This window comes from Salvelinus namaycush, chromosome 4, assembly GCF_016432855.1.
Source record: "Salvelinus namaycush isolate Seneca chromosome 4, SaNama_1.0, whole genome shotgun sequence".
Lineage (NCBI taxonomy): Eukaryota > Metazoa > Chordata > Actinopteri > Salmoniformes > Salmonidae > Salvelinus > Salvelinus namaycush.
The window spans coordinates 28,005,353-28,025,935 of record NC_052310.1 but is presented as its reverse complement, the minus strand read 5'-3'; the positions used below and the strand labels follow the sequence as shown (position 1 = coordinate 28,025,935).

The 20,583-nt window shown below is 44.2% G+C and overlaps 1 protein-coding gene across 1 annotated transcript; it reads right to left on the bottom strand.

Moving 5' to 3' along the window:
• Nucleotides 1-4,929: 4,929 nt before the first annotated feature.
• On the bottom strand, nt 4,930-18,736 carry LOC120045819 (paired box protein Pax-6-like). Its single transcript, XM_038990752.1, has 7 exons — nt 18,631-18,736; nt 18,057-18,227; nt 14,617-14,699; nt 12,873-13,023; nt 12,102-12,175; nt 7,561-7,690; nt 4,930-5,027 (listed from the first exon to the last, which is right to left on the bottom strand). The coding sequence occupies exons 1-7, from the start codon at nt 18,734-18,736 to the stop codon at nt 4,930-4,932; spliced, it is 813 nt and encodes a 270-aa protein (XP_038846680.1).
• Nucleotides 18,737-20,583: the final 1,847 nt, after the last annotated feature.

Genomic DNA, 20,583 nt, shown 5'->3' with positions numbered 1-20,583 from the left:
GTGTTCTAAATATTTTGTATACTAAGTGTAGGTGGACGCACATGGCATTTCGGCATCTTTGGAAAAATAAAAATTTTGCCTGTTCACATGCATACTGCCTTCTCATTGGCAAGAATGGTCCCACCTGATCTGCCTCCTTCTGCCTGCCTTCCATTTTTAAAGACATGTATTTCCATTGGTAAAGCGGTCACTCGACTACGTTATCAATATAATAGATCATCTTTGTTTTATACCTTTGTAACGGGCTTCCTCCTTCTCCTCATCCGAAGAGGAGTAGTAGGGATTTGAGGACCAAAATGCAGCGTTGGAGTTAGACATAATATTTATTTACAAGAACCAGACGAAGACGGAAAACTCTTGAACAAATTACAAAACAACAAACGAAGTAGACAGACCTGGACTACGAACTTACACGTAACGAAGAACGAACCAACAAGTACTGACTACAAACAAAACGAACTCACGATACAGTCCCGTATGGTGCAACAAACACTGACACAGGAAACAACCACCCACAACAATCAAAGTGAAAACACCTACCTTAATATGGCTCTCAATCAGAGGAAATGAAAACCACCTGCCTCTAATTGAGAGCCATATCAGGTCACCCTTAAACCAACACAGAAACACATAACATAGACTACCCACCCAAACTCACGCCCTGACCGTCAAACACATACAAAACAGAAAACAGGTCAGAAACGTGACAGAACCCCCCCCCTCAAGGTGCGAACTCCGGGCGCACCCCTAAAACTCAAGGGGAGGGTCTGGGTGGGCGTCTGACCACGGTGGTGGCTCAGGCTCTGGGCGAGGTCCCCACCCCACCATAGTCAAAACCAGCTTCCGTATTCCCCTCTGAATGACCACCCTCCTACTCCACCCACTTAATTTAAAGGGTACCGTCGATATAAGGGGCAGCACCGGGATAAGGTAGCTCAAGACAGAGAGGTAGGTCAGGATAGAGAGGTAGGTCAGGATAGAGAGGTAGCTCAGGATAGAGGGGCAACTCCGGACTGAAGGGCAGCTCCGGACAGAGAGACAGCTCTGGACTGAGGGGCAGTTCTGGATGGCTGGCTCTGGCGGATCCTGGCTGGACGGCTCTGGCGGATCCTGGCTGGACGGCTCTGGCGGATCCTGGCTGGACGGCTCTGGCGGATCCTGGCTGGACAGCTCATGGCTGGCTGACGGATCTGGCTGCTCATGGCTGGCTGACGGATCTGGCTGCTCATGGCTGGCTGACGGATCTGGCTGCTCATGGCTGGCGGACGGATCTGGCTGCTCATGGCTGGCTGACGGATCTGGCTGCTCATGGCTGGCTGACGGATCTGGCTGCTCATGGCTGGCTGGCGGATTTGGCTGCTCATGGCTGGCTGGCGGATCTGGCAGATCCTGTCTGGTTGGCGGCTCTGGCAGATCCTGTCTGGTTGGCGGCTCTGGCAGATCCTGTCTGGTTGGCTGCTCTGGCAGATCCTGACTGACAAATGGCTCTAGCGGCTCCTGACTGACTAACGGCTCTGACGGCTCGGGACAGACGGGCGGCTCTAATGGCTCGGGACAGACGGATGGCTCAGACGGCACTGGGCAGACGGATGGCTCAGATGGCGCTGGGGAGACGGATGGCTCAGATGGCGCTGGGGAGACGGATGGCTCAGATGGCGCTGGGGAGACGGATGGCTCAGATGGCACTGGGCAGACGGATGGCTCAGATGGCACTGGGCAGACGGATGGCTCTGGCCGGATGAGGCGCACTGTAGACCTGGTGCGTGGTGCCGGAACTGGAGGCACCGGACTGGAGACACGCACCATAGGGAGAGTGCGTGGAGGAGGAACAGGGCTCTGGAAACGCACTGGAAGCCTGGTGCGTGGTGTAGGCACTGGTGGTACTAGGCTGGGGCGGGAAGGTGGCGCCGGAAATACCGGACCGTGCAGGCGTACTGGCTCCCTTGAGCATTGAGCCTGCCCAACCTTACCTGGTTGAATACTCCCCGTCGCCCGACCAGTGCGGGTAGGTGGAATAACCCGCACCGGGCTATGTAGGCGAACCGGGGACACCATGCGTAAGGCTGGTGCCATGTAAGCCGGCCTGAGGAGGCGTACTGGTGGCCAGATATGTAGGGCCGGCTTCATGACATCCGGCTCAACACTCAATCTAGCCCTACCAGTGCGGGGAGGTGGAATAACCCGCACCGGGCTATGCACACGTACAGGAGACACCGTGCGCTCTACTGCGTAACACGGTGTCTGCCCGTACTCCCGCTCTCCACGGTTAGCCTGAGAAGTGGGCGCAGGTCTCCTACCTGCCCTTGGCCCACTACCTCTTAGCCCCCCCCCCAATAAATTTTTGGGGTTTCTTCTCGGGCTTCCTTGCTAGCCGCGTACCTTCATATCTGCGGTTTTGGGCTTGATTCTCCGGCTTCCAGCCTTGCTTCCTTGCTGCCTCCTCATATCGCCGCCTCTCAGCTTTAGCTGCCTCCAGCTCCTCTTTGGGGCAGCGATATTCTCCTGGCTGCGCCCAGGGTCCTTTGCCTTCTAGGTCTTCCTCCCATGTCCATTTCTCCAAATAATTCAGCCTCTCCTGTTGTTGCTGCTTGGTCCTGGATTGGTGGGTGGTTCTGTAACGGGCTTCCTCCTTCTCCTCATCCGAAGAGGAGTAGTAGGGATTTGAGGACCAAAATGCAGCGTTGGAGTTAGACATAATATTTATTTACAAGAACCAGACGAAGACGGAAAACTCTTGAACAAATTACAAAACAACAAACGAAGTAGACAGACCTGGACTACGAACTTACACGTAACGAAGAACGAACCAACAAGTACTGACTACAAACAAAACGAACTCACGATACAGTCCCGTATGGTGCAACAAACACTGACACAGGAAACAACCACCCACAACAATCAAAGTGAAAACACCTACCTTAATATGGCTCTCAATCAGAGGAAATGAAAACCACCTGCCTCTAATTGAGAGCCATATCAGGTCACCCTTAAACCAACACAGAAACACATAACATAGACTACCCACCCAAACTCACGCCCTGACCGTCAAACACATACAAAACAGAAAACAGGTCAGGAACGTGACAACCTTCTATCTGTCCAACATGAATTACGGTCCCACATGAAACACCGACCAACACTTTGGTTCCAACCCAGTTATATTAGTCTGGGGTTTGAATTACAAGGTTGCCCGAGGTAGGGATGCAGGACAAATTGCTCCAGTACAAGATAAATGAGGCACACAAACAGAAGTAGGCTAGGCTCAAATCAATCAAACACACATTGTGGTATTTATGCAGTAGCTCTTTTACCTATGGTTAAAAAGATCCAATACCCTACTGACTTTCTGGTCCCCTTATGGAAAATATGCTGCAGTATCATTTACACATTTAAAATAGCATTAAGAAAAAGGTATTGGTTACTGGTCTTGGTACTCTAAAAAACCTACAACTACTACCAGGTAGCTTCCTCTCACAGGTAGCCTGGTGTGAAGTTTCAAATCTAAGACATTGCAAAATTTGCTATGGCGGATTTGATTGAATCCCGGCCTTCCAATAAAAGTTCAACTAAGTTTCTCATTCCACATAGTTTTAATTCATTAAAGGGCTCAAATGCCTTCACAAAAGGGATTACTTTTCTTATACACAGTGCTAACACAGCAAAGTCCCTCAACGATTAAAAAAAACACACAGGGGTCATGTGACAAATGTGAAATGAAAAATAGATAAATAAATTACAGTTCATTAAAGAGAGAAGCAACGGTGATGTCTATACAAAAATAAGTATACGGTTTAGTCATAAAATCAACAATATATTACAATGTTTGATTTATGTTTATGAATGATTGATTGAGTGCTATGTAATATTTGGTCACGCTCAGTTGGTCATTGATCCATTGCTCTTGATAATATTGTTGCTTTTGTAGTTTTAGTTAGTCCGGGATTCAATCCGATCACGTTTTGTCGACAATGCACCTTTTAAAGGCAATGTTCCCGCTTTCAGGGAGACCGCTTTCACTCTGCATATGTCTGCTCAATCAGAAATGACCTTTAAATGGTGTATTGTCGTCAAAGCAAGATCGGATTAAATCCCGGCCTTAGTGGTTAATCATTGGCTCTTCTTGATTGTCATTTGCTAAGGTCTTTGCTTTTGATTGGTTGCTAACCTGAACATCAACTCTTATTGCATGGTGGCTGATGATACTTGATTGTCATTGGCTGATGAATATGTAAACTGATGGCTCTGTCATTGAAGTCTTTGTTACAAAACCTGAGGATGATTGTTGTTCTAAAATGGGCTGCATTCTTCCTTCCATAAATGTGATATTCTCTATAACTGTATTGTTATACATCAATACTGTGGCCAAGGGTCAACTCCATTTCAATTCCAGTCAAATCGGGAAGTACACTGTAATTCCAATTCTGATTCTCTTCAATGCTTTTGAAATTAGGAACATTTGGAATTTGAATTTGGTTTACTTTCTGAATTGGGTGGAAATGAAATAGAATTGACTCCAACCCTGACTTGTGCCTCCATTAGAATTGAATTGTTTCGGAACATTTGTTTCACCACAAAATATTATGTTTGGCTGATTGCTGATAGGCTTTAAACATGTTTGTAAAAGGTGAATGTTTTAAGATAATCGAGTCAAAAAATGTATCTTCACAGTATATACAGCCTCTCACCACTGATGCTTACGGAACAACTAGCCATGCCATATCAATGAGTTTTTATGCTTCCCGTTGTAAAAAAAAATAAAGTATTTTGGCAGCACATTTGTAAACATTTAATGCATATTGGGATCTTCCTCAAGCCAAACCAACTCAAAGAAGCCTGTCTCTTATCTACTGTCCTTGTTTTATCCTCCCTTTTCATAGTATGCCTTTGTTTTATTGATGGTCCCCTCAGTCGATTCTCGTTCCCTCTCTCTCATTGTAGTCTGACCCAGTACTGACCGAGGTTCTGGCCCTTGCTCTGCTCGTTCCCAGGAAGCTGCACCGGTACCGAAACGACGGGAGAAATGAGTCCTGAGAGATGGGGGGGCAAGGAGAGAGAAAGCAAGGGGACAGGAATAATGAAAGAGAGAGGAGGAAGAAGGAGAGAAAACAGGAAGGGAGAGAGAGAATGCAAGAGAGGAGAGGAGGATGAAGGAAAGAAAGACGGGCAGAGGAGAGTGAAAGAAAAAATATATGAGGTGGAGTACAAAAGACAGTGTGTTTTCATAAAAGTTTAATTTCATAAAAGTTGTTGGATGCAGACAATAATAAGATTTGGAGCTTTTTACCAATAAAAGTAAAGCGAAGAGAATATAATTTTATTGCCGACTGTGCTGCCATCCTGTTAGAAGGTAACAGATTATTTTATTACAGTGGTTAAAATGGATTTTCATTGTGTTCCATGGTGTTTATCGCCCCCTAGTGGAGCTTTCTAGTACTTAAAGACTGTATGGAAACAGGAAGTAGAGAATTCGTTCTGCACGCATAGAAGCAGCTGAAAACAACGCTACGGTGCAGGTCTTTCAGTGCAGTTATTTCTTGTCACGCTTCAGCCTCGGAAAATATTTGTTTGTAAATTCGATTTAAGCATATTGCTAGTGATGATAATCTTGCTATTGATAGAATTGCTTACTTATCAATGTTAGTTGGTTTCATTTACTCACACAAATTGCCTTGCCTTTCATGTATGCCATCAGCTGTATTACTTTGCTCGTGCGTCATGTAAACGATTTGTAAAACATACAATACTGAAGTTTTGTTACTGTTTCTAGTGTAATATGCTTTGTTATTGTACAGAGGTGGTTGCACATTATTATAGTAATTAAATGAGTTAGCCAATTACCATATGAGTAACAATTAGCTATATGGTTTGGCATCATGCCAGATACATGGTACCTTGGCACGTGCTTTGTATTTATGCAACTTCAACTTGAAATGTATAATGTACAGCTACAGTATGTCGATGTGAATTGAATACTAAAGTATATTCTTTTCTGTATTTTGCAGTTTCACAATGTCATGACGTTGGGTTGGGGGTAGGTTTATGACAGTCATAAATACCTCTTTCCCCCTTTTTCTCTCTCCCTACTATAACTGATGTGACATAAGGAAACCCATGGGTTAACATAGAGGTTCTGGTAACATCAGAAGTTGGGGGAAATGAACTATATTCTGGTGATCCGACCAACTGAACATATGCGGTGGTACTTAAGGTATATTATGTCAGTTCGGTTGCCCTCTGACACATTCTCATCAAGGATTGAATGACATAAACTCTACTGTGGAAAGTCTAAATGTCAGAGATATCGGATTCACATGGAATTGTTGTTTAATTCAAATGTTTGAATATGACATTATTTGTGAAGAGATGAAATGTAATTTTAGCTTCCAAATGAGAGATCTGTGCTTTCATAAGTTTTCCTCTGCTCACAGTGGTCCGCCACTGTGAAGAGGCATGGGTTAGACTTTTCAGACACACCCCTCTCCCTCCACTATATAAAGCCACGAACCAGAAATAACTTTCTGTTCCGGGTACGCTAGGATGACGATCCAGTGTCAGAATGGTTCAGATAATCACTATAGATGAAGCCAACATCAGCATGGACTTTGATTGTGAATGGTATGAACTTTGAACTCGTATTCACTACAGAAGTGATATCTCCTAGCCTTTGAGTTAGCAACAGCTAAACGCAGGTTCGGAAGGACAGTCCAAGTATCCCGTCTAATACACACAACGTTCCCGTGACTACCAGAGACATTCTTCAAAGGACAGAGGACTCGGGTGATGACACGGGCCATCTACCACCAACCTACTGAAGCGCAGCTCAGAGTAAATATTGATTGCATTTTCCTCTTCAAATGGGCGGTAATTTAGAATGCATAAGATACTGTATTTACGATAGCACAGCTCGCCTATGTCAAGTCTCCCGCTCTTTCACTAGGACTCCCCCCTTTCCTTTGTGTAACAAGCTGTCATATCGATTCTGCCCGCTAGGGACGTTTTTCTGTATGACGTAATTTGTGATCAAGTTATGATTTAATTGTGTATGTGTGTTTCTGTGTGATTAGTTAGGTATTTAGTAAATAAATAATTAAACCCAATTTTGTATTGCTGATTCAACTTGTTAGCCAGGATTCTTGCAGATAATCAAGGACTTACAACTTTCAGATGAGACTGAATAAAATGACGATTAATGTGACTGCTATTTAGGAAAGTATTACTAAATCTTTTAAGAGTTTATTCGAAAGATAACAGCTCTATAAATATTCTTTCGTGGTGTCCCTCTCTAGTTAATTCATATTTACATGATTAGTTCAATCAGGTAATATTAATTACGGAGAAATTATTTTATAGAATAGCATGTCATAGCAATTAATCTGGCATAGTCAAAGACACGACAACAACATAAACGTTTTCAATATATTTATTCAAGAAAAGTCACTCCTTGGGAGTTTTATTGAAGACTTAGTTAGCTATCTGTCTAGTTTCGCATGAGAACGCAATTCCAAGGGCAGAATACCGACCGACCCACACACACAAACACGCACACAGTGTAAAACTCACCAGTGTTTGAGTTGGCAGAGGACGGTGGAGGCATATGGGATGGGTACTCTGAAGAGTCAAATTTCTGCAGGGTGGAAGGGGACAGGGGTAACATGCAAGAGTAAGAGTTGGCAGACTGGGATGACACTTTCTACTCACAGACAGGGAATCACAGACACGGTGAATCAAAGACATAGTGAATCACACACACACATACAGTGAATCACAGATACAGTGAAAGAAAAGACAATAACATGAGCAACAAAGGAAGAATAAGGCACAATAGAAAAGTGAATAGAAATTAGATTTTAGATTTGTGTATGCAAAATGTACATTTTGGGGTACATAGAGCCAGAATGGACACTATTGGGATGTGGTCTATTATCACATGGCACCCTAGATGATAACTACACAAATTACACACAGAACAAGGAGACTCTTTGAGGAAGTTTTTTTTTGCTATATAGATTCATCATACTCTATAATCAGACCAAGCTACCATGCATTTCAATGAGGAGGAACTGCATTGATTTTGCATGTACAGTAAATAACTTAATGACTGGTGTAATAAGTGTTCATTGTGTTACAATGATTGTGTTACAATGAGGACAACCCAACATGATGGCCCAAGTATCTCAGTTATATGTATTTAGTAAAATATTACCAGAATAGTGGTAAAAATATCCCCCAAAATATGTCCGAATTCAAATATATTATGTTATATGCAATATGATTCTACAAAGTGTGTTTACATCAAGAAATGTGCCATGAAACCTGCCCTGTACATTGCACGCAGTATAAAATCTCGTAGGAATGTATTACATCCAGCAAAGAGGTACAGGTAACCCATTTTCGCAAAATGCCTTCATAATGACTGCACCATAAAACTTGGAAAATGCTGATTTAACCATAGGGTACACAGTTTCCAATACGGCCGCCACCCAGCTCCATTGGTTATAATTGGATTGGTCTGCCATTTCTACAACTCTTTCAATAATAGGTGGAATATGCCTAATGATAATTAAAACATTTCTATAGTAATGCAGATAACACAACCAATTTTGGAAAATATATAATCTTAGTACTATATTAGCAACATTTTGCACTTTTTTTTATATACATATTTTACAAACAATTAAAAATGTATATATATATATTCTTTTTGGGGTCGAAGATGGTCGAAGACTGCCCTCTCGTAGGAGCCCAGCTCCTCCTCTCCTCTCTCTAGCCCACTCCAATGCTCGTGCACTCATTGCGATGGCCATCCATATGGATAACCTTCCTCGGGAGCAATGGTGCCCACCTCGCCACTCACCTCCCTCCTTTGGCCATCCTGAGGCAGCGCCTGAACCTATGGAGATAGGATCCACACACCTCACAATAGGCTCTGCGCCTATTGTGGCCAGGAGGGGCACCAGTTTCAGCGATGCCTGGTGCATCCCAACCTGGGATCCATGAGCGCAGAGGGGCGGCCCCGTGAACATCAGTCTCCCGGGAAAGGCGTGACTACTCCATCATCATCATTTTCCTGGAGGTTTACCAGGATCTCCGGGAGGTTTTCTCTAAGACCCAAGCTCCCTGTCCCCCTCCTCATCCCCCCTGGGACTGTGCCATCGACCTGCTAGAAGGCTCTATGCCTCCGCGTGTACCCTCTGTCGGTGATTGAGACTGAGGCCATGGAGGAGTGCATCTAGGAGGCTCTCCAACAGGGTTTTGTCCACTCATCCACCTCTCCTGCATTGGCAGGCTTCTTCTTCGTGACCAAGAAGGATGGGGGTCTGCGTCCCTGCATCGATTACAGAGGTCTCAGAAGTGGGCGTGGGAGCCATCCTGTCCCAACGCCAAGGTAACCCATAGAAATTGTATCCATGTGCATACATCTCAAAGAAACTGTCTCCTGCAGAGAGGAACTCTGACGTCAGCTCCTGGCGGTGAAGTTGGCATTAGAGGAGTGGAGACACTGGCTACAGAGCGCCAAGGAGCCATTCCTCATCCTCACCGACCATCAGAACCTCGAGTACATATGGACGGTGAGGCGGATGAGTGCGCGCCAAGCAAGGTGCGCCCTTTTCTTCACTAGATTCAACTTCACATCGCCCAGGTTCTAAGAACATCAAAGCCGATGCCCTGTCCTGTCTCCACGATTTGGGAGAGGTTCCGATCCTAAGTGTGCCCATTATTCCACCCTCTTGAATCGTTGCTCCCATGCTTTGGGATGTATACGTGGACATCTGCCAAGCTCTGGAGAGGGAACCTCCGCCTGCTACCTGCCCTCGGGGGCGCACCTACGTACCTACGGGGGTAAGGGATCGGCTGTTGACCTGGGCACACAAAACCTTTACCGCTGGACACCCAGGTATCACCATTCAATCTCTCTCAGCTAGGTAGTGGTGGCCCACTATGTCAACTCCTGCTCCGTATATGCCCAAACCAAATCTCCCTGGCACGCTCCAGCAGGGAAACTCCTTCCCCTTCCTGTGCCTCAGTGGCCTTGGCCCCATCTGTCCATAGACTTCGTCACTGATCTCCCCTTTTCTGATGGTTTTACCACTATTATGGATTCTTTCAATCCTGCCATTTTATCCCTCTCTCTGATCCACCTACCACTCTCCAGGTCACTGAGGCACTATTCCAGCAGGTCTTCCAGCACTGTGAACTATGGACCATGGTCCCCAATTCACGTCACGGGTATGGATAGCCTTTATGGAGAAGCTGGGGCCCACGGTCAGTCTCACATCCGAGTACAGGCCTCAGTCCAACAGGCAGGTGGAGAGGATCAACCAGGAGCTAGGGAGGTTCCTTAGGAGTCACTGTCAGGACCGACGGGGAGTGGGCCCGATTCAATCGATGGGCGGAGTACGCCCAGAACTCACTTCGTCATTCCTCGCCCGGGGTGACTCCCTTCCAGTGCATTCTGGGATAGCAGCCGATAGCAGCCGGCTCCGTGGACTCCGAGTCAGACTGAGGCCCCTGTAGTGGATGATTGGTTCCGGCACGCAGAGAAGGTGTGGAATGCTGCCACGTGAGGCTCCCATGTTCCATCCTGGTGATCGGGACACCCCAAGGGTAAGGAGTGGGCCGGTCTGGGCGGCAGAGATGGAAATCCCGGACGATGTTGAGGTCCAAGATTATGGCCACCGGGACCCAACAGCGTTCCTTAGGACCGTACCCCTCCCTGTACACTAGTTCCTGGAACCGACCCCCACGACGTCGGGCAGAGAGGGAGGTTCCTGGTGGAGAGCCAGACCCAATCACCAGGACAAGCAGCCGCACACAAGCCTAAGATCACCTTGCGCAATGCCAAGAGTCGGCTGGAGTGGTGTAAAGCTCGCTGCATTGGACTCTGGAGCAGTGGAAACGTGCTCTCTGGAGTGATGAATCACGCTTCACCATCTGGCAGTCCGATGGACAAATCTGGGTTTGGTGGATGCCAGGAGAACGCAACCTGCCCCAATGCATAGTGCTAACTATAAAGTTTGGTGGAGGAGGAATAATGGTCTAGGGCTGTTTTTCATGGTTCGTGCTAGGCCCCTTAGTTCCAGCATACAATGACATTCTAGACAATTCTGTGCTTCCAACTTTGTGGCAACAGGAAGGCCCTTTCCTGTTTCAGCATAACACCGCCCCTGTGCACAAAGCAAGGTCAATACAGAAATGGTTTGTCGAGATCGTTGTGGAAGAACTTGACTGGCCTGCACAGAGCCCTGACCTCAATCCCATCGAACACCTTTGGGATGAATTGGAATTAGCAAGGCCTAATCACCCAACATCAGTGCCTGCCCTCACTAATGCTCTTGTGGCTGAATGGAAGTCCCCGCAGCAACGTTCCAACATCTAGTGGAAAGCCTTCCCAGAAGATTGGAGGCTGGTATAGCAGCAAAGGGGGGACCAACTCCATATTAATGCCCATGATTTTGAAATGAGATGTTCGACGAGCAGGTGTCCACGTACTTTTGGTCAAGTAGTGTACATTTGATCAGGGGTTTGTGGAAAACAATTTAATGCCATCAAACCTTGCCCACCTCAAAGTGAACAAATTGTTCCGCTGGCCCAAGGACTAAAGACAGTAGAGCAGTTGTATGCTGGCCCTTCATTGATGGTGGCCAATAATGATGGCACTGTAGGCCTATATTGTTTCATCAGTAACACCTTACTTGAAAGGGGTATTTATAACACCTTTATGAAACCAGTCATCCAACATTGATACCTTGAATGTAAATCATCCAAAAACACCAATTCCTTTGACATCTTCCTCATAGACCCATACAATTCTCAGGTTGTCAGATTAACATCCCTTTTTCTGTAAAAACCCAGAACTTCATGGGCCAGACAGAGGTTAATCCTAGTCCTGAATTTAGGGCGTTATTACACAAACAAAATATATGAAGTAAGATCTGCCACTATTCTTAGCTATTCACTAAGAAGCATGTTCAATGATGACTCTCTGCTGGGATGTTGAGACAAATACAATGCCACACTAGCTACAAATTAAGCTTTTGAGGAAACAAACTCCTCCCAGGTTAGTCAATAGGTTCTAATGATGTGAATGATGAATGGCCAACCTGGACTCCAGTGGAGAGGACGGACAGAGAGCTGTAGCTGGGCAGGGTAGACACGCTCTGAATCAGCATAGATCCTAATGAGACAGACATACCCAAACACATTAAGTACACAGTCCTGATTGTCACAGTTGGTAAGAACATAGGGACGTCCCGGTTGTGGGTTCATTTCCAGCACCATGATACACATACAAAAATGTTTGAACTCACTTTGGTTTGAACTCACTTTGCTTTGGTATCTGCTAATCAGCACATACAATTATATTAGGTGAATGTGATAGGGGTAATGATATAGACATAGCTATATAGATCTATTGCCCCCTATTTAGTAATCTAGTACATCCTACTGAAAAGATGAGTTCTGTGGGATTTTGTTATTTTGACTACCACTAATTATAATTCATGATGCATATTTTGGTCCTGGACTTATTCACTAAGGGCTGGTTTCCCAGACAAAGTAAAGTCTCCCTAGTCCACTAGTTTAGTCCCACTAGGGGGTGCCCCAGCCTAGTACTGGACTAAAAAGCACTTTCACTTAATCTCTGTTAGGGAAACCGGCACAAAAAAGTCTGTTGACAGTGCGTGATAAAAATTACTTGACATATTGGTTTAGAAAGAATTCACCTGGACAATTGCTGCAAAGTAGAAGACAAGAATGTAGTTAGTAAGTACCACTGTCCCCTTTGTCTTTCCCGACTTTGAATTGAAGTATAATTGGATAAATGAACATAGAGTCGCTGTCAAAGATATCACACACATGAAGTCATCACCAACCTAAACTGCTGCCATGTTGATGGTGATAGACAGAGGTGTTGAAGGAAGTGCTTAGGGGGGCGTGAGAACAGGAAGTCCCACCCCCTGACCTCCTCTGGTTGCGAAGCTTTTCCTCTCTCCTCCACTTGGCTCTTCGGTTGGAGAACCACACCTGTCAATCACAGAGATGTGTCAATGAACGCTGTCATGTTGCTGATCTCAATGATGCCGAGTTATTTCCACATGGCATGAGAAAGCAGGGTTGTGTTCATTAGGTACCAAACAGACGAAAACAGCAAAGGACTATCTGGACTCATTTTCGTTTTCTGTTGCAAAATGTTGTAGCCCATTACGCTCGTACCCTTTATACAGTTTGAAAATGGTAGATTTGGACACTGATAAGCGCCTAAATTGGAACACAGTGGCTGTACAGTAACATGCTATACATGACGTCAGAGCTCAGGGTCTCCGCTTCACAGCGCTGTATGGGATTTGACTGACAGCCGTTATGAACTTGAGCACCGTGATGGACAAGAAGTTGTCCCCATCCCTACCGCTAATTTGGCAACTTTTGCAAATGTTTTGTTGTCTGAGTGAGGGAAATTCTGTAACTTAAGAGGACTCAATGTATTTTGAAAGATGAGATGTTGAGGATTATAGTAAATACGGCTTTGATGTCATACAAGCAAGCCAAACACTAGTGAGTCCAAATGTGCACTTCACATTTCCATATCTTAGTAAAGTAAAATAGTCAAATATAGTATATAGTAAAATAGTGTCAACGTTTATGATCACTATGTTTGATGTACAGTTACAAGATGACATGGCGTTATACTCTGGGTTGTCCTGAACAGAATGAGCCTATGTCTGTTGTCTTGTGAAGAAAATTTGCAGCGGACCAGGCATATGAATGCACTCGTGACTCCATTCTACATTTTGGGTTCCAAAAGGGTTCTTTGGCTGTCCCCATAGTAAAACACGTTTTGGTTCCAGGTAGCATAGCCGTGGGAAGTAGGGGTGCAGAGGCTGTTGCACCACCCCCTGATGAATCACAATTAAAAGATAAATATTAAAAATGTAAAAAAATATTGCACCCGGCCTTTATTACTCCTGTATTAAAGGAGTGGAGAAAAAAAATTGTCAGCAGAGTGGGGGAAAATGCAGGGCTGTGTTCCAAAACAAAAGATGTACAAGTGTACTTGCTCTAATTCCTCAACAGCACAGCTAGGAGAGCTCAAAAAAGCACCTTGTAGTTGAAGACTCTTCTTTGAGTCATAAAAGTGCATTGAAATGACTTAGGACCTGTCCACACTATGGAGAGGTGTGTGGCCACTTGGAAACACCAGTCAGACCTCTCACTCAAACAAACCACCCTTGTAGATTTTTCTCTTATGTTGCACCTAACCCACATTTTCCAAGAATATTGTTATCATGTTTCTGAATGTATCCAGAGTATTTTAAGATGTTGTTATCAACAAATGTGGTGAAAAGACCAGTAAATGTAAAATGCTCATAAAATGTAAAGTTTGGATTCAGTCGTGTGTCAGGTGAACTGCTGTGTCCTCACCTTTAGTCTAATAATTTTCCCATAATTTCCTAACTGTTCCCTTTTAATTGGAACCTTAATTATGAATATGCTTTCCATATTTCTTCTGTAAGAAACATTTCAATTTAGCCCTATCCATATAGGCCAATTCCCACGAGTTTAAAGGGTTAATACAATGTAGACAGTAAGAGGGATAGACTGTAAGAGGGACAAAAATACCTGTATCCGTGCCTCTGGAAGGTCAATCGTGTTGGCTAATCTCTCTCGCGCGAAGACGTCTGGGTAATGTGTTCTTTCGAACTCTGAAGAGCGCATGAACCACAATTGTCAGTCAAACACATAAAACACTGATCCACTTACTGTAACAATGGAAACATCAGCACTGGTTCATGGGAACAGGACATATAATAACAATAAAAATAATTAAAGCTGCAAGAAACAATGCCGGGGTTCAAGCTGTGGGCCCACTTTGCTGCCATTAGGACAATTGGAAACATTTCCCTAGGATGTGCTACACTATACAGTATCAGTCAAAAGTTTGGACACACCTATTCATTCAAGGATTTTTCTTTAGTTTACTATTTTCTACATGGTAGAATAATAGTGAAGACATCAAAACTATGAAATAACACATATGGAATCATGTAGTAACCAAAAAAGTGTTAAACAAATCAAAATATATTTTAGATTCTTCAAAGTAGCCACCATTTGCCTTGACAGCTTTGCATACTCTTGGCATTCTCTCAACCAGCTTCACCTGGAATGCTTTTCCAACAGTCTTGAAGGAGTTCCCACATATGCTGAGCACTTGTTGGCTGCTTTTCCTTCACTCTGCGGTCCAACTCACCCCAAACCATCTCAATTGGGTTGAGGGCAGGTGATTGTGGAGGTTAGGTCATCTGATGCAGCACTCCAGCAGTCTCCTTCATGGTCAAATAGCCCTTACACAACCTGAAGGTGTGTTGGGTCATTGTCCTGTTGAAAAACAAATGATAGTTCCACTTATTGCAAACCAGATGGGATGGCGTATCGCTGCAGAATGCTGTTGTAGCCATGCTGGTTAAGTGTGCCTTGAATTCAAAGTAAATCACTGACAGTGTCACCCCCCAAAAAATGTCAAATTTGTACTCATCAGACTAAAGGACAGATTTCCACTGGTCTAATGTCCATTGCTTATGTTTCTTGGCCCAAGCAAGTCTTTTCTTATTATTGTTGTCCTTTAGTGGTTTCTTTGCAGTAATTTGTCCATGAAGGCCTGATTCACACAGTCTCCTCTGAACAGTTGATGTTGAGATGTCTGTTTAACTCTGTGAAGCATTTATTTGGGCTGCAATGTCTGAGGCTGGTAACTTTAATGAACTTATCCTGTGCAACAGAGGTAATTCTGGGACTTCCTTTCCTGTGGCGGTCGTCATGTGAGCCAGTTTCATCATAGCGCTTGATGGTTTTTGCGACTGCACTTGAAGAAACTTTAAAAGTTCTTGACATCTGTCTTAAAGTAATGATAGACTGTCGTTTCTCTTTGCTTATTTGAGCTGTTCTTTACCATTATAGGGCTTTCTTCTGTATACCAACCCTACCTTGTCACAACAACATTATATTGGCTCAAATACATTAAGAAGGAAAGAAATTCCACAAATTAACTTTTAACAAGGCACACCTGTTGATTGAAATGTATTCCAGGTGAAATGCATTATCATGAAGCTGGTTGAGAGAATGCCAAGAATGTGCAAAGCTTTCATCAAGGCAAAAGGTGGCTACTTTGAAGATTCGAAAATATATTTTGATATGTTTAACACTTTTTTGGTTACTACATGATTCAATATGTGTTATTTAATATTTTTTATGTCTTCACTATTATTCTATAATGTAGAAAATAGTCAAAATAAAGAAAAACATTTGAATGAGTAGGTGTGTCCAAACTTTTGACTGGTACTGTATATACAAAAGTATGTCGACACCCTTTTAAATGAGTGGATTCAGCTATTTCGGTCACACCCGTTGCTGACAGGTGTATAAAATCATGCACACAGCCATGCAATCTCCATAGACAAACATTGGCAGTAGAATGGGTTTACTGAAGTACTCAGTAACTTTCAACGTGGAACCGTCATAGGATGCCACCTCTCCACCAAGTCAGTTTGTCTAATTTCTGCCCTGCCAAGCTGCCCCAGTCAACTGTAATTGCTGTTATTGTGAAGTGGAAATGTCCCGGAGCAACAACGGCTCAGCCACGAAATGGTAGGCCACACAAGATCAAAGAATGGGACCGCCGAGTCCTGAAGTGCTTAGCATGTAAAAAATAATTTGTCCTCGGTTGCAACACTCACTACCGACTTGCAAACTGCCTCTGGAAGCAACGTCAGCACAATAACTGTTCGTCGGGAGAACTTCATGACATGGATTTCCATGGCCGAGCAGCCGCACGCACACAAGCCTAATCTCACCATGCACAATTCCAAGCGTCGGCTGGAGTGGTGTAAAGCTCACCACCATTGGAATCTACAGCAGTGGAAACCTGTTCTCTGGAGTGATGAATCACTGTCACTGACGGACGAATCTGGGTCTGATGCCAGGAGAACGCTACGTGCCCCAAAGCTTAGTGCCATCTGTGAAGTTTGGTGGCGGAGGAATAATGGTCTAGGTCTATTTTTCATGGCTTGGGCTAGGCCACTTAGTTCCAATGAAGGGAAATCTTAACGCTACAGCATACAATGACATTGTAGACGATTCTGTGCTTCCAACTTTGTGGCAACAGTTTGTGGAAGGCCCTTTCCTGTTTCAGCATGCCAATGCCCCATGCACAAAACGAGGTCCATACAGAAATGGTTTGTCGAGATCGATGTGGAAGAACTTGACTGGCCTGCACAAAGCCCTGACCTCAAACCCATCGAACAACTTTGGGATGAATTGGACTGTTGACTGCAAGTTAGGCCTAATCGTCCAACATCAGTGCCTGACCTCACTAATGCTCTTGTGGCTGAATGGAAGCAAGTCCCAGCAGCAATGTCCCAGCATCTTGTTGAAAGCCTTACCAGACAGTGGAGGCTGTTATAGCATCAAAGGTGGGACCAACTCCCTATTAATGCCCATGATTTTGTAACGAGATGTTCGACGAGCAGGTGTCCTACTTACCACGATTTCCAATTATCAGAACTCAAAATCAAACAAATCATGCAATACAATTTAAAATATTTTGGACTATATTTTATGAGGTTGATTGCTTTAAAACATATTCTTCAACAGAACCGCTGTACCGGTCATCACCAAACTTGGTATATGGATGGATATCTTCAAACACAATATTTTCCAAGACTCTTGCTCATAAAATATGGCCACTATAGTTGCTCAGAAAACTTGGCCCGCGGGCCTCAGTTAGGGAACCCTGTCCTAGAGTGACTGAAATTTTTCAGATCCAGTGTATAGCCCATTTTACAGACCCTGGAACGGGGCATGTCAGAATATTCTGATTTATGCACAGATCCAAGTACCAAATCCATGAACTGAGGCCTCTGACCAAAAGCACTACCACCATAGTGACTGACTCTGTGACGCTCTGTCTTCAGCAAGGCACTCTGTGATTGGCCGAAGCTCAATCAAAAAACTGATTGGCTGAAGCTCAAGCATGGTGAATTGTGATTGGCTGAAACCTGTCTGACCTTTCTCCAGCGCCTCAATCTGCTCTTGAGTGAAGCTGATCCTGTTTCTCTGTAGCTTCCTCTTCAGCTGCAGCCTCAGCTGTGACTCCTCGCCCTCGTCCCTCTCGACCAGCCCTCCTCCTACTCCTCCTCTTCCTCCTCCACCACCACCTTCGTCCCCCAGGCCTCCTTCTGTGTCCGATAGAGAGCCCTCGGGCACTGACGGAGAGAGGCGATGGACAAACATTAAAATGTCAAACGAATTACATTGACACATTGTTATTCTGGGTCGGGGTCAATTCAAATTAATTTCAGTCAATACAGGAAGTGAAGTGAAATTCAAATTCAATTTTTTCTCATTACTTTAAAATGAAGAAATTTGTAATTCAGTTTTCTTCCTACTTTGACTGATTTAATATTTACAAACAATAAACAGACGGTTTTCAGACTGTGAGAGAGAGTCGGTTAAGAATTCTAAGGCAACGACCATGAAAACGAGACAGCATTTCATAGGGTTGTGCAATAGGTTGATATGTTAATTGGTACATTGTCCTATGAATCATTCCTCAGATGAATGCGTTGAATTTCAACTCGCCTGTGCTGTGTTGTGTTTGTACTGTGGTCAGGTCATGGTACCAGTTGTTAGGCTCAGTCCAGTTCAAGCCACTTTGCAGGTTCATTATGGTTAACTTCTCATACATGATACGTTCTCCCCCTCTGCCAGAAATAGGAACACCAAACATCTTAACCCGAGCTCTTCCCTCTTCCAGCCCTCTCTCGCTTCTCGCCTCACCCTTGACCCTCACCTCTCTCTCCTTCCCTTAGAGACTGGAAAAGCTGGGGTGGGAAGAGAAGAGAAAGAAGGGGGGTTGATATCACACGAGTTCAGAGACATGGCCAGCATTGTGGCGTATTAGCCTCATGATGACAGACAGAAATGGAGTTAGTTATAGGCACACTGTCATAACACGTGTGTTGTACCTTCATATGCTAATATACCACAGGCAACCACACGGTACATTAGAACCCACTCTGAGAGGAATTACATGTATTCTGCTTCTTGCTTTTAGCTCCATCTTAATAACTTCTAAGTACACACACACACACACACACTTAGTGTCTTTTCTTGAGAAGTCACCACTAAACCCACTTCTAAACACACTCATATCAGTGGTGAAAATAATCGATGCAAACACACTGGCATATATTTTTGTCTGTACACAAACATTTCCATTTTATATGGATATAGTATAACTATTCTTGTGCCCTCTTCTGTAAATCCTAACACTGCATCAATTCATGTAACAGACAGGTGCAAAGGCATAGTATGCAGGGAACAATAAGAGCCTGTTTTCTCCAACTCTGACACGCCAAGCCAAAGTCAGAGGTCACGCACTGCTTTGGTTGCCGAAAGATTCCCGAAAGTGCTTCAACCAAAACTCATTAACTCTACCCTCTGTCGCTGTATTATTCTGTATTTTTACTTTCAATGACTGTTCATCTGATGTGTCACTAAGTTGTTTCTCTCTCCTCAACCCTTCCCTTAAATCTTTGCTATAGCCACGAAACCTACCGACATTTGATTTGATTGGTTTTTCATGGCACAAAATTATTCAAATATGTAAACTCACCAAAGGATGTGGTGAAAGATGTGTACTTCTGAGACGGAAAAAAACATTAATTTACTCCTCTTTGCACTATTTTATTCCCTCGTTCACCCCTCTCCCTTGTTCTCTGGCTCTGTTGACAATACTACGTGTGCAAAGGAGAGAGTAACATAGAGGGAGATGGAGAGTTTAGACAGGTTAAGATAGAGAGAGAGAGAGGGGGAGTGTTGAAGAGAGATGCGTCTGCAGGGACTCTTGTCCTCGAAAAGGTGGATAGAGAGAGGGGGGTTAAAGAGAGAGAGAGAGAGAGAGAGAGAGAAAGCGTGAGAGAGCGAGAGAGAGAAAGAGAGAGTGGGAGAGAGAGAGAGAGCGAGAGAGAGAAAGCGTGAGATAGCGAGAGAGAGAGAGAGAGAGAGAGAGAGAGAGAGAGAGAGAGAAAGCGTGAGAGAGCGAGAGAGAGAAAGAGTGAGTGGGAGAGAGAGAGAGAGAGAGAGGGGTGACAAAGTAAGTCAACGTCAGTGTCAAGTTTGAACTTAATGCCAGGGAGAGGAGAAGGGGAAATGAGAGAGAGAAGGGTAAAAAACAGAGATAATGGGGAGATAGTGGATGATAAATAGAAGGAATTCCTCTTTATGAATAGAACACATGTAAATAGTCAGAGATATATGAGTATTAGTTTAATAGACCTTATGTAAATGAATGTGCATATGGACAACTCCTCTTTTTCATGAAACTAGTCATTCACACAGCCGTATACTTTGTCATAACCACCATCACTGCATGCTGTCAATTGATCTTTCTTTTTCTGTTTGATGAGTTTCACTGTTTTCTCTAAGGGTATTTGGGGTAGTATGAAACTAAAAGTCATATAATACGTTTAACACTTAAAACACCATTACTCATATTGTTTGCATCAGTGCAACCAATCGCAGAGGGGCAGA